General features: G+C 42.3%; 1 protein-coding gene across 6 annotated transcripts in view; it reads right to left on the bottom strand.

Annotated features, from left to right (window-relative positions):
- Positions 1-24,043, bottom strand: part of DMD (dystrophin) — a 2,243,521-nt gene that overhangs the window by 92,982 nt on the left and 2,126,496 nt on the right. For all 6 annotated transcript variants that reach the window (XM_060293058.2, XM_030844443.3, XM_030844440.3 and 3 more), the window contains 4 exons: positions 21,710-21,784; positions 9,780-9,981; positions 7,296-7,381; positions 5,068-5,225 (listed from right to left, as the gene is read on the bottom strand). In XM_060293058.2, the coding sequence (XP_060149041.1) occupies positions 5,068-5,225; positions 7,296-7,381; positions 9,780-9,981; positions 21,710-21,784 (521 nt within the window). The remainder of the gene's footprint in view (positions 1-5,067; positions 5,226-7,295; positions 7,382-9,779; positions 9,982-21,709; positions 21,785-24,043) is intronic.

Raw genomic sequence — 24,043 nt, 5'->3', positions numbered from 1 at the left:
CTTTTCTGGAGTCACTTAAAAGCGTAAAGTTTCGCCCACCTAAGAGGAAATACTATTTCATTTCATTTGGAAGTAGACTAGACACCTGAAATTGGGATTAGAGTATTTTAAATACAGATCATAGTGTGTGTGTACACATGTGTGTTGGGGTAGGTGAAGGCGTGTTCATTTACCCACATATCCTATTATAACCTAAAATTCACGTAAAGGATCACGCTAACACTTTCTTCGTTCAGTCTAATATTTGAACTGGTTAAAGCCATTTATTTCTCCTCAGATGGTTTAGCAGAAGGCAATGCTGGCTTGGAACATAGGGAACTTGGGCCTGATGTCTAGTTCTGACATAAATATAATTGCAGAATGGAGAAAATATTCACTCTGCCTATGTGGGTTTCAGTTTTCTCATCTGAAGAAGGAGAGATGTGGACAATGTCTCAGGTTCCTTCGGGCAGCCTGTTGACTCACTGCCAGGGCAGACCCGGCCTTGCGGAGGTCATAAGGATCAATCTATTCTGTCAACAGGGAAGATCCCATGGAATATGAAAGCAGATCAACCCGATGATGCATTAACTGAAGCTGTATTTCCAAAACAAACTAGTTTCAAATCTTTACTTCTACTAATGCCCAAAAGAGTCATTTTCCCAGTACACGTGTTGACTGCCATACGCTTCTAATGTAGAAACGTATCCTGTTGCCTCCTTTAATATCAGCGAAGATACTACTGTCAAATCCATACGTTTATAGTGAATTTTCCCTTTTAAAACCCACAGATATGACTTCATTTCCTGGCCTCGTGGATAATTCCTTGATGGACCTATACTGATTTTTAAATAGGCAAAGCATTTTATTTGGACTTGGCAATTCCTTTTCTCTTTAAGAAGTTTTTGGGGTTTTTTTTTTCCAATTTTTTAAAATTGTGGTAAGATACATATACCATAAAATTTACGATCTTAACCATTTTTAAGTGGATAGTTCAATGGTATTAAGTGTATACATACTGTTGTGCAACCATCACCGCCATCCATCCCCCGATGGGCTGAGGAAACCTATAAAAAGATCACCCAGCTACCACTGCACGTGAAAACACTGCTCTGCTCTCCTCCTGTCCCTGCCAGGCCCTTGTCTGAGCCAGAAGCCAACACTTTCCTAACTGTACCGACTTGAAAAGAAGGAAGTTTTCTAGTCGGTGACAAAAAAAAAAAAAGGAAATAAAAAGACTACAGTCTGAAGTCAACTTCTCCTTCTGTGATGCAGGGAATGTATTTGTAGGAGAAACAAGTACTTTCCTGCTGTTCATTTCCTTAGGCTGGTAGAAGGAACAGCCTTTGAGCACAAGCTTGCTGAAGGAACCAGCCCGGCCCCATTCCCAAGGTCTTATGCTTCAAACAAAGGGCAGGGGGCATTATCACTCCTGTTATCTTTCCCTCCAGCAAACACTGAATTTTCATGCATGCTGCATGGTTTCCGAAAGGCAAGGTGATAGCCAGAGCTCCTGGCTGAGGAAAAGCCCGCCAGGGCTAGGACGCCAATTCTGAAGGAAGAATTCACAATGGATCTGTTCACGCAGACTGCCAATTCCTACCAAGTAGAGAGGGCCCCCAAATCTGAGTAATATAAACCTCACCCGGCTCTGTACCCATAGGACGTGCACCACAGCCTTTTAGCAACATCCAATTTGCCAACGCTCAGTGTCTTAAAGTGAGGATTCCTCTTCTCCCCAACTCTCCTATGTTCCCTATTTTGTTATGGCATCATGTATTCTAGCAGAGACCCAGAAAAAAAATGCCTGTTATTTCACCTTGGGAAGCTGGAGAGCCTTAAAATGAAAAAATGCATATTTGGGGATGAGGCGGAAAATGAGCGGGGGGGTGGGGGAGGCATGCGCTCTGGACTAGGAATCAAACTCTTCCACCAGCTGAGGAAACGCAGGGGCGCTGATAAATTGTTCATCTATTAAAAAAACCATAAAACAACCCCCCCAACCTGCTTATTCTATTCTCTTCAAAGGGTTTGGGAAGATTAAATGAGAACTGTGTGAACAAAAGTAGAATATTACCATCAGTAGCAGTAGTAACAGTATTATTTACAAGCATGGTTAGTACAAATGGTAGGGAGAATCTGTTACTTGGTAGTGAAAGCAAACCGTGGGCAGCTATGGAAACAGATCAGGAAAGGTCTGAGAGTTAAGTAGAGAAATTAGGATTTATTCAGTGGACCGTGAAAAGAAATTGAAGATTTCGAAGCACGGTGTCATACACTGAATACGTTTCTCTAAAACCGGTATGAGAGCAGTGAGACTGACAAAAGGCACCAGGGGGTCTAGAGGAGGCTTGCTAGGAAGACAGTGCAATAATCTATGCAAGTGATGAGAAGGCCTGAAAATAGCGTATGAGTGGCAATGAACAGGAATCACACAAAAGATGCTTCTTTCCCTTAAAAAGAAAAGTTAGCACTTTACTCATTTTTTTTTTCTAATTCTAAATGTTCAAAGAAGAAAATCTGGAAAATACAAAAGAGTAGGGAAAAAACCCCGTCCTGTCACCACTGTTAATATCTTGATAGATTTCCCCCCAGTCTCAGAAAAGACCTTTCTGAGAGCTTCGAGACTGGCTAGCCAGGATGTGTTCAACCACTATGCGATCAGGTAGTGGACTGAGTTCAAAGTTCTGACGCTGAGAAGAGAGTGTAGCTGTTACAGGGACAGGGACAGAGCGAAACAAGAGGAAGCAGGTGAGTGAAGAAGGCAAGCATCCCGCAAGAGAATGCAACAGGCAGTCGTGGAACAGACCGGGCTCCTGATAAGAGGACGGCACGACGGAAAGTAGAGTTTCTGTTCAGCAGCCCCTTGTCCCGACAACCAAGTTCAAGAGGCTAGAGCTTACTTATTCCCACCACAAAAGAGAAATGGTAATTATATGACGTGATGGCACTAACTACTGCTACAATGGCAATCATATTACAATATACAAATGCGTCAAATCAACGTGCTGTACACCTTAAATTCACACCATGTTATATGTCAGATACATAAAAAAAAAAAACCAGAGAGAGCCAGAGTCTGCAGTGAGGGTGACGGTGGCTGCAGCACCATCAGTTCCGCGAGGTGACAGGACAATGGCTCCAGTGGCCCTGAGGCCAGCCCGCCTGACTTCGCGGCAGGAACCGTCTCTCAACAGAGATGGCTGTCGGCAGGTTCGAGCTCTGACCGTTACTCTCAACCTCAGTCACAAGACATACACAGCTGTGTATATATGTATATGCGAACACGTGTGTGTGTACGTGTGTGTGTGTGTGTGTGGTTTCACAATTAGAAAGTAAAAAGTCACTGAAACTTGACTGAAGAGAAAACGCTTCGGAAAAATAATTAAGCACTGTAAGTTGTTTTATAATAGGGTTTTGAAAAAAATGGATCTGGACTATTTGTGGCCATTAATATTCATTGTGTGAAAGTTACTTGTGTCTACGTTCTGGAGTAGAAATGTTAATGCAGCAACATGTAAGAAAAAACCCAGAGGAAGTGATAGGCTGTTCATGTTTTGGGAGATTTGAGTATGAGGTGAAAAAATGCATTTATTTCTCCACATCTGTTTTACTTTTACAGCCAATTTGCCATAATTTTGGCAAAACGATCCAAACAGTATACCCAATGCTACATTAAGTGGCCTTACTATGCGTGCATTTATTTACTCTGCCCAGTGAACTATTAAATGAATGCTAAAAGTGCTCTAAATAGCTAAATATTCAAAATGTTCTGCCCAGAAGGCCTTCTATGGTTTTACCCTAGTCTGTGGTCAGACTACATACAGGTCGAACCCAGTTATTTGTACACCTAGTTCTATCGGTAATGAGATTACCACGGACGGATCGAGAAACCCCATACAAGAAAAATAGTTCTTACCATTTGGAAAACAACATAAGAACACTGTGAATAATGTAACACTCCAAATACCTCATTCCTTCAGTGCTGGTGGTACTACAAACAACTTTTGACAAAAAGCCATCTGGTAATATGTATCAAAAAAGCCACAAAACTGTTTATATCTGTTAATCCCATTTCTGAGAATTTATCCTAAGGGAAAAACTTGTGTCAAAGAAAAGAGCTAACTACATAAAGATGTTCACTGCAGCATTATCTATCTTACCAAAAAAGAGAAACAAACTAAATGGCTATCAACGGAGTGCTGAGGCACTTGGGAGCAAGAGGGTATTTCTGGGGACACCGATTATGGTGTGGAAAAGGCACTGGGGCAGCGGGATACGAAGGAGAATGGACAGGAGTGTGTGGAGCTAGTGACAGACATTAGCAGAGAGTACGAACCTCCAACCTGGTTGTAAGCCTATGGGAAGTCACCATCCAGGCCTTGGAACGGCAGAGGAATGTCAAAGTTACAAAAGGAAAACTTTAGGGACTTCCCTGGTGGCGCAGTGGTTAAGAATACGTCTGCCAATGCAGGGGACACGAGTTCGAGCCCTGGTCTGGGAGGATCCCACATGCCGCAGAGCAACTAAGCCCATGCACCACTACTAGGCCTGCGCTCTAGAGCCCGTGAGGCACAACCACTGAAGCCCGCGCGTAGCAACAAAGACCCAATCCTGCCAAAAGTAAATAAATAAATTTATTTTTTTTAAAAAAGATATAGCTGTGTCAACTATTTACCAACAGCTACTGAAAAGAAGGCTACGATGACAGAATTAGGCTAGAAAAAAAAAACTAAGAGACTAAGAGACTCACAGACAAAGGTCATTTTCTTTTTTACAAAGGATTTCTCTGGCTGGAGATTATTTCCTCCCTCGCTAAACCATGCAGACTCCCTTCCCTCCCAACATCTTAGGAACTGCGGGGTTCTGGCTGCAGACGCAGATTTCTTTCCCTTCCTTTGCACTGTCCTCTCTCCCCAAACCCACAGTTCCAGAAGCCACTGCCTACAGAGGTTTCAAATATCAAAAATCCCTTACCTACCTGCCTATGGAAGAGCTAACATGAGAAACTACAGTTCTGTGGGGGTTTATATTAATTTCTAAAATACAAAAGAATAAGTATGTTACTTGAGAAGGTGAATAACTTACAAATTGGAAGCAGCTCCTGACACTCGGCTCAATGTTACTGCCCCCAAAGGATGCGACTTCACCCAACTGTCTTGGGATTTGGATAGAATCATGCAGAAGGAGGCCCAGTCTGCGCTGGTCACAAAATCCAGTTGAACTGGCCACTTGCTTGAAAAGGTCTACAAAAGGAAAAAGAGAATTGCAACCATCCAAAAGCAGAACGAAGTAGATGTTGGCAGAATCTAAGGACCAGCTCAACTCCAGCACCAATTCGCAAGAGCAGCCAATATTCCCACCGTGTACTTCCACTGTACACTAATCTGCACATTTATTATTTTTATGGATCAAGTTAATCATCACTGTGTATATATGAAGTGTGACAACGCTTAAATAAACTACAGCCCTGCAAGTAACGAGAGCTTACGTACAGTTCTGACATGTGAGTTTTTCCTAAGCCAGAACATAATACTTTAGAAAATATTTTATATATATGACGTGACCACCATCATAAAATAAATGTTTCAGCCTTAAGAAACACAGAACGGGCCCAAAGCACCATCCCCCTTCGGACAGCAGCTTCCAAAATATATCAAAATTGGGCCTTCTTTATGAAGTCATACGATCACTGAGTTTCTCGTACATGTTCCCACAGGATGCTGTACATATTCGTAATTAGCTCATATCACTTTACACTGTCACTGATTTAATACGTGTCTTTTTGACTGAAGAATGATATCCCCTCAAGGTTGGGACCGTATCTTGGTCAACTGTGTGCCGGAAATGTGTGCAGCAGGAGAGCAGCAGGTGGAGGATAGCAGGTGCCCAATATACGTGCATTCAAGGAATGAATGAATACGCCAAACACTTGCAACATGTTTTGGTCTCAGAAATACAATTATTTTAATCCTACCTTGTATTCAAATAAAAGTTGCCCAAAAAGTAAATCCACGGAATATTTTCCTACTCATAAGCACACTTTAAACTCTAAGACATTAAATGTTTTAAGGAGATATTTAAGATGGCAGTAACAACACTGAGCTCTCACAGCATTTTCTCGTCTCTCCAGTACACACACGTAAGTTCAGAATTATGAATTATCTTCAAATAGCCCCGCTTGAAGTTAACATTTTTGTTTCGCCAACCTCAAACCTGTTCCCTCTCAGTAGTTATTTGAAACACAAACTGGAAGCTTCCTTGATGAATCAAGTTAGTATCACGATGTGCTGGTACCATACCTATCACAAGTAACTACGATATTTAAAGGACGAAAGCCCACAGAAATATTCTGTTTTATCCAAAACACATTTTCAAATGGCTAACAAAAGCTGTTCTGTTCTTCTTTCTTGGGTTCTTAGGATGAGAAAACTCAAGTGGAAACTACATAAAAGTGAGAGCTAAAAGAGCTTGTGTATTTTGTGGAAATTTACTCCTAGGGGGGAAATGAGCAGTAGGACACAGCGTGGCTTTGGAGGAATTCAATCTCTTTTATCTCCTGCCCGTCCTTAAGCTCAGCACATCTCCACATCCCTGTGTGGCTAGGCCTTAGGGGAAAAGAGAAAAGACAAGATACACTAGGTTTGTTTAATATTCCTACCGAAAAGATTTCTCACGAGCATTTAAAGGGGAAAAACAAGTACATTCCTTCACGATGGGAATGAATGGTTACTTAGTCATCTCCACTGTCCCTCCTCTAGCATTTGCTTTTAATTTGGATTTACAAATTTTGAGCAGAAGAGCCCAATAGCTAATCAAAAGGAAATTCTTTAAGGTGTTATTTACCCTGTAAGAAATGGCAAGCTGTCTCTCAAATAATAAAATGTTAATCACATCACAGAATTGGGTATGTCAGTACAACTCGCAGTAAGATGATTATAAAATAAACAAGGTTTCATCCAAAGACGAGGCAAGTGCACAGATTAAACCTTCACATTTATTTTCCTGACTTAGACAAAGGGGTTAGGAAATCGGACTTTACCCCCGAGGAACATGTGTTTTACTCAGACACAGTCAATGTAATGTAAAATAATACTCGGACTGGAGAAGTTAATCCTCATTCTCTATTTAGATAACGACAATTTAACATCTGACATGGAGCGGCACACATCACATTTTATGACAGTCTGAAAGTAGTTCTACATCTTACATGAGGAACCTGCTGTCAAATAAGAACACCGTGTTATTCCCCATCTAAAACTGGGGTAATTAGCCAACATTAATCAAAGAATACTGAGTTCATATACACGACTTACATCTGTACTTGTCTTCCAAATGTGCTTTACACAGAGAAATGATGCCAGTTTTAAAAGACAGGACCCGGATCCTCCCTGTTCGCCCCCTGTTATGAATAATCAAAGCAGAAAACAATTACTGACACTTTACTGAACGATAAACACTTCTTAGTTAAGAGAAAAAACCTTGGATATGGAAACGCTACTGACCATTGTTTTATTAAGATCATTAAGAATGTTTCTGAGTTCATTCTCTCTTTGGCTGATGACCCAGAACGCGATGGAAATTTGACCAACGCGACCAGTGAACACTTACCAAGTTTTCAATTCTTAAAAGCCCTTCCTTGAATGGTAAGAGTTTCTCTACATAAAAATAAGAAGAATATCCTTTTATTCATCTATGGAGAGCCACCTGGGTTTATGTCCATAAGGGGAAGAGCTACTACTATGTACTAAGAAAATCCCCTACTTCAGTTATTGAAGCCAAAAAATACCAGTAACTAACTGCTCTGCTCTCTTAACACTCATTTAGACATTCATCAGATTGCCCCTTATTGAGAAGAAAATTAATCACTTCAGGTCACAAAACACACAGTATAAAATATGAACGTTTCTCCCTACAAGAAAAATATGATACAGTCTATTAGGGAGCATTTGAATAGATGATCTTAAAGAGCAATTTAAAAATAACCTATTGCTACAGCAGTGTTTTAACATAGGTATGCTTTCACTTTACATAGAAACCATTCCACATGACAAATTTATTAACAAGTTCGTTTTGCCCATGGGAAGAACTTAAAAGAATGAGAAGTTTTTCATTGTGTAGAAAATGTCTTTTGATGATTTTCAGCTTTTATTTTGTTATGAAAAACAACTAAATCATATATGTCGGTTAAAAAAAGTCTGTAGAATAACTGCAAAGGATAGGTCCCAAGAGTGGTTATTTCTGGTGAGCGATATGCTCAGCTTTCAACTGGTGCAATTCACTAAATCCATCAGTCAAGCAGAAATCCCGGGTCCTACTACGTTAACAAAAGTACTATCATTGGAAGATTTTATCTTTTTCCCTCTTTAAAACGGCAAATCAAGGTTTAAGAAACTTTATATAGTGACTCAGGTCTTCGAGGAGTTAAAGTTGCCCCCAGATAATTTTCAGGCATAGGGAAGGGAAGTTATCTACTCAGAATCCACTCGTACGTCATCTGCAAAGAGAATGGTGCCAAAATATATTTGAGGGAAGACCTGAATAGAAACCCTTATCAACGCAAATCTAAGGATAATCTGTAATTAAAATCCAACAGGATCAAGGGCTTGGTAGATAATGATGAGAATTCAACAGCCAGGTGATCTTGGAACTTAAAAAGCAATACCTTACCAAAATAACAAAGAAAAAAAGGTATACATTTATATCCAGGAGGTGGCAGAAATCTACACCAAAGGCAAAAGCAAATAGTTGCTACGCAACTCCTTTCAGAAGACCTTCCCAGATTTCCAAATGCCGAATACGTTCTTGTTGACATGTGAAATCAGGCGTATAGTAATTTTGATGTCTAAGAAGAATTCAGTTGAAATTAAGACCAATTCCTTCTGCTACCTTCCTCAATTGTCTTCATTAAGCTCAAGACAAAAGTGGGGAGTTCTCCTATGTGCAATCCAAAAGAAACGAGTGTTTTCTAAGAGAGAGGGATGAATGGAGGTGCCAAAGTGAAACTTCGTAAATCCTTATAAAAAAAAAAAAAAGACTTCCCCAGTTTGAGGATCTGGATTTGCTGCACTAGGGCTTTTTTCTTTTTTTGGCTTATCAATTTACACTCTTCTGCAAAAAATCTCTCGAGTATCAGCTAACACTATTCAGAGCTGGTGACAGGTGTGTCAGCATCTCCAGGAGCACACCCCTTTCTGCCGGTGAGAGGGAGCCACCCCTGAAGAGGACGGAGGAATTCGAAATTCACAGGCAAGAAAGGGAAAGAACTAATGGCTACACACTGACTCATTCTACTATATGAAAAATGAGTATCTCAGGGTTTGGTTTGTTTTCTAATCTAATGAGAGCATTCTACATTCTAGTTCTTACCTCCTAGCTTATCAAAGTATTTTTCAGTTCCATTAAATGCAAAAATGATGGCTCCCCTGGTGGCGCAGTGGTTGAGAGTCCACCTGCCGATGCGGGGGACGCAGGTTCATGCCCCGGTCCGGGAGGATCCCACATGCCGCGGAGCGGCTGGGCCCGTGAGCCATGGCCGCTGGGCACGCGCGTCCGGAGCCTGTGCTCCGCAACGGGAGAGGCCACAACAGTGAGAGGCCCGCGTACCGCAAAAAAAAAAAAAAAAAAAATGCAAAAATGATTAATCACGGGGATAGCATTAGGTCACATGGCTTCATGAAACTTTCATCCTGAGTACCATATTTCTAGACTGGAGCCCTGCTGTGATGCTAATTACACCGTCACCGTTCTGTAGACTAAGTGTCCAGTGGTATAGTCTGGAGAAAGCCTGCTATACGTACGTGTCATATACATTCAGCAGCCAATTGAGACACATATCCACGCAGAGAGGGACGTTGACCAGATTGTTGTGCTCTTGCTGCAGGCGATCATAAATAGTGGTCAAACAATTAATGATCTGCAGGATGTCCATGGGCTGGTCATTTTGCTTGAGGTTGTGCTGGTCCAGGGCGTCGCATGCAGCTGACAGGCTCAGGAGATCCACTGCAAGAGCCACATAAAACCACAGGTGATTCAAGGGGGAAAAGCCTTCTTTCACTGTTTTCCTTTTTGACAATCCTGGTAGGATTGGCTTGTACCCGTTAGTAAACAGCAAACCCGAACCCTACCCTCTTTTATTAAAGGGTTTTCTTTTCACCCCTCAGCTCTAAGTTTGGTAAGTGTGATGAGTACTCAAGCTCTGAGACTGTCCTTAACTCCCACTGGCACTGGGTGAAGATGTGGATGAAGAGACAGTTCCCATTCCTAAACTATTAGGAAATATTTGAGCGTTAAGGGGACCTAGAGTGTTCTACAGGAACACAGTCATTTCCACCTGAATTAGAAAGAAAAAAAACTGTTTTACTAGAGATTTTCGAAGAGTTTCTGAGAATACCTTCTCGTATTAGTACTAGAGAAGGTCAGTTTGATTAATCTGCATGGTTAGGGTTGTGTAAACTCTTATTTCCAGCTATGCATTTATAATCGTTAAGCGTTTTCCTCCTTGAAATACCAGTCACCTCCTAATCTCTCTGCTACATTAACACGAGGTGAAAAAATAATCAACTTCACTAAAATTTTCTATAGGCGAACTAAAATAAATGCATCAGCTATCCAGTTTTCAGATACAAGGCTCACTTATTTCTCCTCTCACCTTCAAATTATAGTCTACAACGTACTTTTCAAGTCCGCTAAGAACTTTATAAGTTTTTTTGGGGGGGTGGAGGTTCCCGTGATCTGAGGTGGTATTTAATCATATACTGAAAGACAAACATTTATCAAAAGTGAAGCCTCTACAAGGCTCACTTATTTCTCCTCTCACCTTCAAATTACAGTCTACAACGTACTTTTCAAGTCCGCTAAGAACTTTATAAGTTTTTTTTGGGGGGGTGGAGGTTCTGAGGTGGTATTTAATCATATACTGAAAGACAAACATTTATCAAAAGTGAAGCCTCAACACTGCCCAACATCAGCAAATTGTAAGGTTTACTCCCAAGTGTCACAGAAAGATGCTTTTCTGTAAAGCCAATTTATTAGCCAAATTGGAAACGGAACAACATTGCTTTTATAACACCTTATACATCCAAGCTCTGATCTGAATTCTCAGTCCTTTGAGAGCAAGAATCAATGGTAATTAAGTAAATCTCTCACATATGGGGGGGAGGCAACACAATTATAAATGTAACTGCAGATAAACACCACCATCCCAATCAGTAAACAGCTTGCCCCAAACTAAACAGATGCAAATTTAAGGCTTTAAAGCATTTTACTTGTTACTATTTGTGGCTACTTCTAATTAAATGCTAAGGACGAACCCCAAAAATGGTGGTTAATACCTATGTAGGTTAATACCTCTGTAGTGCATGTTTTCCTCTTTTCAAAAAGGAAAATAGTAACCTTTTGAAGTTTCCCTGGAAGCATGAAGGAGACCTGGGGTGGAAGCAGGAGGTTTTTTTTTTCCTTTGTCTTTTATCCCAGTGAGTAAACCTCTCTGTTTCCATGGACCAGTTTTCTTAAAATACCCTGGCCAGCACTCATCCTATCAAAGCCAAGCCCCCACTCCTTTTGCTTAAAAATACTCGAAAGATAAAGGAATGACCTCTTTACATTGAAGCCAAGACTTTGTTTCAAGTGGCAGAAAGGAATGTAACTTGATTTGAAAGGGAGGTAGGAAGGAAAAAGAATAAAGAATTTAAAAACATAACAACACAAGTGGGCAGGGGGACAGGAGGAGGGGAAGGCAGAGTGGGGACTGTATGGGAGACCAGAGAGACATGCAGAGACAGAAGACTCCAACTTTCAATCCTCTCTGCTGTGTGCCTGACTTTCTCTGACGACACGTTTTCAGGTGTAGGTAATGAGAACGTTTAGGGATGCAGCACCCCATCTACATTAGCAGAAGAGAGGAGCAGATTTCCTCCAAACACCAATATTCCCAACGTGTTTCTTTATATATTGAAGGAAGTGACGGGTGGTTTGAAGTTTTTCTAGTATTTCCTTTCTGTTACTTTGCTGTAATCATTATACATTTTTTGCTTTATATCCAAGGATAGGAGAACCAACAAGTGAGAATTCTTAGATTCACTTTTGTATGAAGAGTCTAATTTCCCCGTGTGATGGAAACAAATAACCAACAGCAAAATGGCATGAATCTGTTATTGGGCCTACTCTCCTCTCCGTACAGGTGAATGGGTTAACACACAGAATAGGAAATTGGGAGCATAAATAGCTCCAGAGGGGCGCAAAGCAATTGCTCTGAAATAACAGGAGCGGGAGGTGACATAGTTGGGAGAGAAATACTGTGCAGTGCGCTCTGCTAAAACCAAATGTGATTAAACACAAGAATGGTCCATCACAGAAGACTGGAGAGCTCATCTTCCCAAAACAAACATATCAAACAGAATTTCACTATCGTGCCACCATTTGTAAAAGACTCCTATTTAGGTGTATACAGCCGATACTATGGACTTGAAAAGAGGTGAGAAAATCAATAGGGACGATGTCATTGCCCCACAAACATACACTTAACTGTTCAAGACGAGCATCTTAAAGAATACATTGCGATTCTTTGATGAAACATTAAGCATAATGATTACCTGCTTCTAGAAGCCTCAACAAGCGACCAGCAGACACAATTTTGTAAAACTACCCTTTTACCTCAAGCTAGGAATTTCCATTTAGGAGAAAATCTCTCTCTCCTTTAGTGTATTCACTAGGGAATACATTTTAAAGCTATATAAAAACCCAAGTATGTTCTAATAGACCCTCTCTTTCAAAAATTATTTTGACAGTAGAAGATGCTATAGGTTTTGACGCCACTGAAGAAGAGAGAGCATGTGGTGGTGCCCCTCATGCATCAGGGGTGTGGGATGAAAGAGGGGGGACAAGACAAAAAACGACCGGCTCTCCAGGACCCTCTCTGCTAAGCACGAAAAGCAGGAAAGGGGGATGGGATGGGATGGGGTGGATGATTCCCGAGGTGCTGGGTGTGCCTACTCATCCTCTCGACATCCCAGGTTCAAAGGCTAACTCTGTTCTTTTCCTCATACGCCACAAGTGAGGGGCTCAGATGGATTTTTTTTTTTTTTTTTTGGTCTCTTACAGAATCCTAGGCTTTGAGAACTCAAAAGCACCTTCAGAATCGTTTTGCAGTCGGGAAAACTGAGACTGGACAGGAGGAGACCTGCTCTGGGTATTACGGCAGGACACACGGAGGTATGTGCTGAAAAGCAGAAAGGCGGGCGGCAGAAGGTGTCCTTACAGGCTGTACAGAAAAAGAAAACCACCCCGCATTCTCTACTAGCAATAATACTGGGAGAAAAAAGAAGCACCAAAATGTTGGCTAGAATAAGCCCGATGGTGCCCACACAACCCCGGGCTCATCCCATGGGTCAACCTGGATACCCCAGGTTAACGATATAAACAAGCCTGTAACCTAATTAGTACAGACACAGACAGGGGCGGGCGGCTAAGGGTGGGATAACTCCTTTGTGTCTGCTGACTTTTTGGCCCAGGCAGCAGAAGGCGTCTGCGGAAAGAGGAGGCTGTTGTGGACATCACATCATTCTACAGGCAGCTTACACTTCAGGCTGAAGGACCTTCCAAGCAAATCTTTGCCCAGAAAGAAAGTCAAGCACTTTGCTGTAGTTATCTTTGCTGTGAGGGTTAACTCCAGAGGTGCTGAAGTTGGCAAGAGATGTTTTGCTAAAACAGCCACACAAGGTAGACCCTCTGATCAAAGCAAGGAAAAGAAGTGACTCAGTGTGTTTATGGGTAGCCATGAGTTAGAGGTTATCCCAGTTGTTTGCTGCTAGCAATAACATTAGGCATTTTGACCTGGTCTCAGGGAGGCCACTGGGTTCGGGACTGGCTACGTAAGAAGACGTCCAGATTACCAGCAGCTAAACGCAATCCTGGCTGAGACTCCAATTAGTGCTCCCTGGTTTCTAAAGTGGTGTGCGCTCACATTGGTGGCTCTTGCTCCAAGAGATAAAGTGCGTCCTGCTGTGGCCCCGGTACAGAGAGGGCACTTGGAGCTTGCACTTGGCCCCTCCAGACCCCATGCTGGAAGGCATCCTGTGGCTGTGGCGCATATCCTTGTTTTAATGCTGTTGCTGTACTGCAGGCTTTTCCTTTCTACAGTCAGGAACTGTAGATTTGTAAGGACTGTCATCTGGGTTCTGTGAGTCCTCGTCAGCTATTGAGCTTAACTATCATCCCCGGAGCGATCGGTGCCAGAACGGAGATTGTTCAGAAGACCCCAACTCATTCTTAGCTGAAAATACGGGGAAGGCATTATTTTAAAAGGAAAAAAAGATGATTCTAATAAAAGGGATGAAAATAAACCACTGATGCTAGTTGCCAAGCTACCCTTGGTTTGAAGTAGCGCAGGCTTTGAAATTCGTTATCAGTAATACAACTTTCTACTGGAAACTGGAAATGGTAGAACCTGAACTCCAGGAGCTAACGGAATGGATTAGAAGGGGATAGCAAACGGATGGTAAGTCTGCTAAAAATTCAATTCCTTGGTTGCAGGAGCAAAAGCTCAAATAAGTTCAGAACCTTCTTCCATTGAGCTTCACCCTCTCTGGCCTGCAGGTAGAGTTCCAACTAAAGGAACCTGGGAACTAGCACTTTTTGATAAATGGGCGACACCTGAGAGACCAATTACAATTAAAAAGATAATTCAAGTGGGGGAACTTACAGGTGTTCCCTACTTTACCACAATTTTCTTTTTCAGTGCCATACTAGTAGTCCCTGGACTGGGGCTACAATTAAGAGTCTCAAAGGCTGGTAATATCCCCAAACAATACCTTACCTAGTTGAAAGGTAAGTGCACAAGACCTTACCTAGTTGAAAGGTAAGTGCAAGAATTCCACAGGGACTGACGGACTGGATTACCCCTTTCTCACACCTCGCCTCACTGGGGCTGACCATCACACATGTTTTGTTGCCTAGTGGACAGGACAGTCCCATTTTTCTGTATGGAACCAATGTGACCCCTTATCAAAAATTGGGAAGAGAAGGGGAAGGCAAAGGGGAAGCCCAGGCATGTCTTATCTTGCTACCAGCTAAATATGGACTAGTCCAGTGGCTGAACCCAGGGGATACACTCTTTGTTGGGGGAGAGAGTTTGGATGAAAATTTAGCAATAAGGAAGAAAGATAAGATTGCTGCCGAAGGGAAGAAAGCCACCAAATGCGTGTTAAAAAGGGAAAATCTAACATAATGCTGGTGCCTAGAAAGAGGCTTAAAATAAGAGAATAACATGCTCCCTTGGCTACGACTCAGATGCCCTTTTAAAAAGCCAAGAACTGAGCGGGACAGCTGGCCAATCTATCGAACACACTGGGTGAAGAGGTGGGAGTCCTGACTGTGACCAGACTCCATGGAGCGGTATTAAAGTGGTTATGGCTTTTGGCGCTTGTTTCACAGGATACATCTGTCATTAAGCACCTCCTCTGGAAAGTACCCTGTGGGAATATTTACCCAGTCATATCTGGAGAACACTGATTTATAATAATCTGAATGAACACGGCATGGTCATTAATTGTGATGATGAAGGATTACAAAAGGTATTGGGTATGTGGTAGAAAGTTTATATGGTATATGCCTCATATGTCACAATATTCTGTGTTTAAAAAAAAAAAAAGGCTAGTGTTAGTGTGTGAGGAAAGCTACAAATCGGGATGCTTGTATCATTGAGGAAAAGCTAAGTTGAATTTGGTGGGCCCACTTCCCTGAGATTGAAAAGCCAGAAATCTGCTGTGGACGGCTATAGATATTTCTGTGGCATACCCGAACCAAAGTTCACTTAGGAGTGACTACTATTCCTATGACGTTTGCCCGGGAGACTCAACATTTCTGTATCTCAATTGTATTTCCTATAGTAAAGACGTTAGTACACATTGGCAACAACATGTCTGGTGGACCAAAGAGCATGGGACTGCTTGAAATAAAAGAATCTTAGGAGAATTAGGAGCTGGGCGAGGACCACCTGGCAAGGTAGAATTTGCTTTGAGTGAGAAAAGAGAAACCGATGGAAAAGACCGCCTAGTGCAAAAAGAACACATCAAGGGAATCCAATTCCAGGAGAAAAGAGGATATCAGCTAGAAATGGAACCAACGATAACCCGAGAATGGAACCTACAAGGTCCTCCTTAACAGCCTCAGCAGCACGACTGAGAACCCACCCTCCTTTCCCTTAGCGAGCAACTCGTGGGTACTGGACACATTTCGAACAGGACTACACTGCTCCCCCTGGGAGAGAGATGCCTCCTGTTACCGGACCCCTCTCTTGGGGCACCGATACCCATCAAACCATGTAAGTGGAGAAAACGAGTCTGCCTGCATCCTCAAGATGTTTTGAATTCTGAAATAACAGAGACCTGGCCTCCAACCTACGTGAAAAATAATATAATGGTATACGGGAAAAGGAGATTTTTGCGGGGAAGGGACAAATAATTACACTGGCCCCTCGGGTCCCCTTGCTGTTGAGGTAGCTGGTGGCTGTGGAGGCAATACTGTAACCCTGTTGCCTTCTTGTAATCTTTGCCTGTAAGAGACTGTAGATTTGTAAGCAATGTTACCGTGGGTCCTGTGAGCCTTCTTTAGTGACCAAACGCTATCCGATGCCACCTTTCAGTGCAAGCACAAAAGGTGAGGTGCGTGTACCAAGAAGGGAGCCCCTTTTTTTTTTACCTGGTATGGCATGGTAAGGATGAGTCTGGCCATGGTGCCTCTATTCAGACAACTCCAGGCTGTACAAAATTTCTCTACTGTGTGATTTAGTTGCTGAACAGAAGCAAATTGTTCTATACTTCTTGTTTGCAGAATATCTGTCACATTTATCAACTGCAGTATATTTAGCCCTATGGTTTGGGCTCTCTCCAACCCACCACACACTAATAAACTAAATACATGGGCTTTGTTAAGTGCATTTTTATTTCTGCTCTTAGAAGTTGGCTATATTTTTAATTTTAGAAGCTGCAAACCTATAGGATGTTCATGAGAACTACAGCCGGAGAAGGAAAAAGCTTAGATTATCTTCTTCATAACTTTCAGTGGGGTATCAGCCACATGAACCGGCTTATAAATCCTTCTTACCCAGATTTCCTCTTTGTCTCTGCTTTTCTGTCGCGTTTAATTTTCATTCACAATGCCTTGAAAGGCAGTATGGAGTCATGCAACATTAAACGGATTACAAACTGGGGACATTATAGGCCAATGGTGATGCTCTAGACTTAAATCGCAAATCCTCTATAGTGGATAAAACTGTGGTATTCAGGTTTCTGCAGTGCTGAAGCTTCGATAGTGAAGTGAAAAAAGTGAAAAAGACCAAGTGCTTAGCGGCGGTAGCATGGCATATTTTCTAAGGCATCTGTAATTCAAACTCTTTACTGGCATCAGGAAATCTCTGAGATAACGTCATTAATTTTCATTAAAGTAAGAGTTAGTGGACACGACCTTCAGTTGGAAAAGGTAGCCAGGACAAGTTCTGTTTGTCTGTACCACAGACAATAGCTCTTTATCATGGCTTTACAGGCACAGAAATGACAAAAAGGCCGGAGCAAATCTAAAATTAAGAGGAAATTCTGAAATCACTTACTGAACAGTTGGTTAAGTAATGTGACCACGCATGTTTTCAATAATAAAAGGATAGGTGAACTCTTCATTCTATATTCATACTACACGTGGAAGCCTCCTACCATTCTTGAGAATCGAGTACTTAATTCAGATAAATACGCCCTAATTTTGCTGTACCTAAACCTTTTTCAAATATGAGCAAAGTCATGCTTAGAAAGGAAATGCTGAGATTTCAAATCTGTTTAAAAGTGAAAATTCTACAGGCTACATTCAGAGCTTAGCTTTATTACAAGGTTGTAAGTGCCCATGGCCAAAATGTTTTATAATATCAAATCCCCCTGTTTTTCCAACGTTTATTGGAAATGTTAACATACACTGAAATAATAGACAATGAGACACATATGTGAAGAGAAAGAGTTTTTAACAGGAGGAGAACTGAATAATGCCTAAATCCAAGGTCAAAAGGAACATTATGGAAAGGGGTCTTCCAATGTAGTCAGCTTGGAGGCTTTTTCATAGTATAACCTGGAACAGCTGATTATCTCTTCTGAACTTTTTGTATCTCACTTTTACATCTCTCTATGTACTATAGCACGTTTCATAACTGCCCCTTTCTCAATGGAAGGCACGGCCTCTGGGATGGGGTGGGGACAGAAGAAGAAGAAGAGGCAGAAGACCTTCTCCATCCAGCCTTCTGACTCCACTCCATCTCAAACTGCCTCTTTCCGGCTCTGGTACATTAACAGGTGCCTAAGGAAATCCTAGGCCTGGGGAGTCCTTTAAAAACCACTTGGCAGCTATAGAGCTGAAAAATGACAGCTTCAGACTACAAGCGATACGGAAATGGAAGCCTGAATTTACTTTCATTCATGCATCAGTTCCTTGAAAACAGATGAAGCCCTTCTCTGCGCCAGGCTTCGTGCTCAGCATTGGAGAGACCAAGATAAGGAGGAAAAGCCTACTCTCTCCTTCCAAATAATTTCCCTTCTAGGCCATTTCTTCTCCATCTCCACGTAGAAAACCACACACGAGCCAACACCAGTTGACTATCTTACTGCTAGCCTCTGCAGACCCCCTGCATCAGACGCCTTCATTGCTGAAGATTTGGTAGCCAGGGGTCACAGCCCTCTGCTCTTCCCCAGTTCTGGCCCAATTCGGGGTGATTTCAACCTTGGCAGCGAGGACTCATGCATCACTCTAGCCTCTCAGTTCATTAGCTTCCTATTTCATCTCCATGGAAATTCACATCTAGCCCGCCTCTGCCGCCCACGCAAATGGTCATATCCTAGACCTAGCCAGCCAAACTGTTCCGCTTCTGAAATAACGTTTAGCTTTGCTGCTGTCTGACCACAACTTCTTGGCTTTCCAGTCACTTCCGCACAATCTCTTCCTCTACCTCCCTGAACACTTGGCCTCTCGATCCCTCTACCTCCTAATTACCAGCTTCCACCCAAATTCACAGCCTCTCCTACCCCATGCAGACTCGACGGACAGCACTCCAACCACTTAACCACTCTTTGGCCCAAATCCCTACTTCACTTGCCCGGCTGGCCTCTGCCCACCTGGGACAGAACCATCCGGTGCTTGACTACTGGCTGTGCCTGGAGAAACACCCCTGCGGATTGGTGCTGTCGTAAACCGCTCAGCAGACTCTGCGCTCCACGATGCTGCTTCTCAAAATAGCCCTCCCTTTCTCCACAGAGGTTAAGGCCAACCTCGACTCTATGCCCTTCTGCCATTAGCTGCAGCACAGGACCTCTCCTCCACCTCCACACAAAAAACAGAGCCCTCCCCGCGGGCATCCCTCGCCCGCTTCCCACTAGGTCTCCTTAGTTACCTAGCCCGGCCCAGATCCTTTCCTCAGCCCCACTCCTTACAGTGGAGGAGAGGCGTCCCCTTTCTTCTCTTGGCCTCCGGATTACCTTCCCCTCTCCTCTGAGAATTCACATGTTTTAGTATCTCCTGAGCCAGCAACTACAATTTTGTCCCCGCTTCTCATGTTCACTTCAACAGACTCAAGCGTCTCTCAACCTATGTGCACATGCACTCCATTAACTCCTCAGCCCCTTCCAGCTAACTACCGCCCGTCTCCCCTCCCCTTCACAACTAAATTTCTCCAAGAATCGTCTCAACTGTCTTCACATCCCCACTTTTGCTTTACTTTGAAGCCCACTTCACCACCTCCACCGTGCCTCTAAAACCTCACCAAAGTTACTAAGGACCTCCTTGTTGCTAAATCCAACGGACACTTTTGCCAACCTCATCCTGACCTCCCAGCAACGTCTGACCCCGGTGGCAGGCCCCTTCTTTCTGCCCATGCAGTATGTACCACTATACCTTCTTTGAGTCTTCCTTTGCGGTCCCCTCTGTACCTTGTTCGCCCCCTGTCCTAAATCCTGTTTTCTTGTTCCTTTACACTCCCCGAGCATCTGCACGCTTATGATTCCTAAACATTGCCCGTATGTTTCCCCTGAGCGCCACAGCTCTATGTTCAGCTCTGCCAAGGCACGTCCGCCACTCCCCCCAGGTGAGCACCTCAGTTATCTTCCTTGATTCCCCCTCACCTAGCACATCAAACTCATCACTAAGCCCTATCCATTCCACCTCGTATTTTTCAACTCTTTCCACTTATCTCCATTCCTCCTTTGCCAATTCAGGCCACCATACTGCTGGTTTAGACGACTGAAACTGCTCACCAAGTCTCTCCCCCAGCCGGTGTACACCACGGCCAGCGTGCAGGCTCTATTCCACAGCAGAGTCATCTTTCTAAATGACAATTCCATCGTGCCATCCCATTGCAAGGCTCCCCACTGACCTCTAAACTCTTTAAGTTTAAAAGGTCTTTCCCAATCTGCCTCCTGCTTCTCCTCCAGCCAAATATTTTACCACAGTCCCTCCCTGGAGCTCCTGTGCTTTAGCCGCAGTATTTTCAGTTCTTGACGGCATCTCTGGACCCCACGCCTCAGCACATGCTCTGCCTTCTGATGAGAACATTCTTTCTGGAGTGAGCTCTACTGACCCTTCTGGACTCACGTGTCATAGATACCACCTCTTCAAGCAAACCCCACAACTCATTGGTACCCATTCTTCCACTGTCACATCACTAAATATATGACTTTGAAACTGTCCCTTCACTTTTTCTCAGGGTGTCCATAAAGGCTTTTTGTGTGTGTGTGTGGTACGCGGGCCTCTCACTGTTGTGGCCTCTCCCGTTGCGGAGCACAGGCTCCGGACGCGCAGGCTCAGCGGCCATAGCTCACGGGCCCAGCCGCTCCACGGCATGTGGGATCCTCCCGGACTGGGGCACGAACCCGTGTCCCCTGCATCGGCAGGTGGACCCTCAACCACTGCGCCACCAGGGAAGCCCCATAAAGCCTTAATAGAGGTTTTTTTTTTTTTTTTTTTTTTTTTTTACAGATTGTAGATGTTCTTGATGATCTTATATACATACACCTATGTCTCTAGACTTATGGACACCCTGTATATCCCTCATTAGACTGTAAGTTCCACCAGGGTAGGGACTGTGCCTATCTGTTTCGTGGTCACATTAACAACATACATGGGCTCTCAAACAATATTATACCTGGTAACAGATATATAAACTATCTGATAAACAGACAGCATTGTATGACACTTTGGGAATTTTCCCCACTGATGTAAGTTATTTAGCAAAAGCAGAAAAACAATCTTGTCATCTTTCTTCTATGACAGTATTTATCTGAACATTAGCATTCAAGCTAAAAAACAATACACATCTGTGAACTCTGGTTTGGGTAAGGCAATCTGATGCTAATACTTCAAATATTCAATACATTTTATAAGAAGTAAAGGTAGAACAGGTGGAGATAATTCAAGTTCCATAAAGATAATTCTGGATGCCAACGCCATTAGTTAGAAAATAAAAATTACTGGTATCTCATCAATTCAACATCAGTAGCTGAGCAATGGTGACAGGAATGATTCTAAACAATGTAACGAAGCAGTCTAGGTGAAAACTCAGCCAAAGATACCTTGAAAAAATGAATTCTAGGTTACACCCGGACTTGAGAGAGCTATTTCTCCCCACTCCAATAGCAAATACTCCCAACCATTTTTTTTTAAACCAAAGAATAACTATCAAGTATTTCGAGCACTGGTTAATACTTACAGCAAAGGGCCTTCTGCAGTCTTCGGAGTTTCATGGCAGTCCTATAAGCCGAGAACCTGACATTATTCAGGTCAGCTGAAGAAAAAAGGGGGAAAACAAAGATCATTTGTTATTTTCTCAAAAGGCACAGATAAACTCCCAATGATTTGCCAACAACAACAAGAGGCTAGGGGGAAAAAGTCTCTTGTATATGCCCCAGTTTTGGAAAGGTGAATTTCTGTCAACGTGGGGAAAGAAAAAAAAATGTCTTTTTGCTCTTTGACAATCAGGAAAGCTAAGTTCTGAGAGGGATGACAGTGGCATAGCCTGCAGGGAGCTCATATAGTCCTTGTGCCCAAGAGGGAAAAGAAGAACAGGTATTTCTTTTTTCTAGACTGTAATCTCGGTTCTATTGTAGTGAATCTTTGCTACACAAGGTGAAAGAGAAGAGGGAAGATTTCCCTGAAACAGCTATGAGAATTTAGCGAACTATCAAGCGGCAACGTAACATGTTTTTCTGATTATCAAAGTTATACGTGCTCACTGTGGAAACCTTAGAAATTAAAGGAAAATATAAAATCAAGTAAACAAATCGTCCGTAATCCCATTACGCAAAGATATGCACTGTGAACATTTTGAATATTTCTTACCCAACATAGGCGTGTGTCTCTGTGTGTGAGATGTATTTTAAAATTTAATTGGCACAGTTAACCCTCATTCCAGGTTTAGGTCCACCTGATCCCACAGGTTCCTTCTATTTAACTATTTTGCATTTATCTAGAAAGTAACTAATTCAGCAAAGACAGGATAAAAGAGAGCTGGCTTAAGAAGAAGTTCACAAACTCACATGTGTGTACACACACACGTACTAATTGGAAGTTTTTGCTCGAAAGTTTGGGTGCAAGCTAAACATACAAAAATGATACTAGATGTCAACAAGAAGAGTTGCGAGTCCACATCAGAATGGATATTTGTTTCCGTACGTATTCTGTACTAATGAAGATACTGCTATTCTAAAAGAGATTAAAATAAGTAAAATAAAACTGGGACTAAAATAAACATTTAGCTTTATATTCTAAGGTGCAATCATTCTAATATTCTGCACGGATTAACAGCTCAACAATTTCTGCTACAGTGGTTTCTACTGTCACCTGTCTATCAAGCCCCAACTCACCTCACCTAGCAGAAATCTGTATTTAGATGATGCCCTCACTCAATTTTGCGTAAGCCCTGATATACGCCAAGATATATTTCTTTTCTTGCATTTTTGTGTATTTATGTTTCATAAACCCAGCTCCAAAAAGCTCCTTGAAGACAAGTACCCTGTCCCCTACTTCTGTCGTTATTTCCCGGTGACTTAACATACAACTGCTCTCTGAAAAAACAGGTCTAATACAGCTCAGGGACTGACCGACAAACTGAATGAATATGTGAACAAAAAAATGAAAAAAAGAAAAACTATACTGGCAAACATGACTAACTGCCGTAATCAAACGGCACCCACAGAACCAGTTCTAACTGGAGGTTAAGAAAGGGAAATAATTTAATCCATATCCAAGCTGCTTGGGTCAACATTATTAGGTTGATGGCCTTTGCAGAGACCAAATATAACAACCTAAATTGAAATTAGGGGAAAGAAAAACAATGTCTGTAATTTACTTTAAAATATTCAATGTAAAAACCAAAAAGACTGACAATACTAAATGTTGGCAAGGATGTGGAGCAACTGGAACTCTCAGACACTGTTGGTGGGAATATAAAATAGTACGACTACTTCGGAAAACCAGGTTAGCAATTTCTCATGAAATCAAACATACATCTATCTTATGACCCAAAATTCGACTCCTAGATATTCAGCCAAAAGAAATAAAAACACGCCCACAAAAAGATGTGTACATGAATGCGCACAGTAGCTTTAATTCATAAGAGCCGAAAACTGGAAAGAAAACTAGAGTAGAATGAATAAACAAATTGTGGTGTAGTCACACAACAGGATACTACTCTGTAATAAAAAGGAACTAACTACTGATAAAGCCACATTGTGAGCTGATCTGAAAAACATTACCCTGGGTAAAAGTCAGGCACAAAGAGTAAAAAAAAAAAAAAAAAAAAAAATACTGTTTGATTCCGCTTATGCGAAATTCTCGAAGAGGTAAATCTCACCTATACACTGACAGAAGGTAGATAGATGGCAGCCGGGAGCGGGGACGGGGTGGGTAACTAATTGAAAGGAACACAGTCGTATTTTTTAGGTGACTGAAATGTTATATATCTTGATTGATATGAAGGTTATTTGAGTGCGTACGTCTGTCAAAAACTCAAACTGTACACTTAAAATGGGTACATTTTATTGTG

The sequence above is a fragment of the Globicephala melas genome, chromosome X, assembly GCF_963455315.2.
Source record: "Globicephala melas chromosome X, mGloMel1.2, whole genome shotgun sequence".
Lineage (NCBI taxonomy): Eukaryota > Metazoa > Chordata > Mammalia > Artiodactyla > Delphinidae > Globicephala > Globicephala melas.
This window is presented reverse-complemented; position numbering and strand designations above follow the sequence as displayed.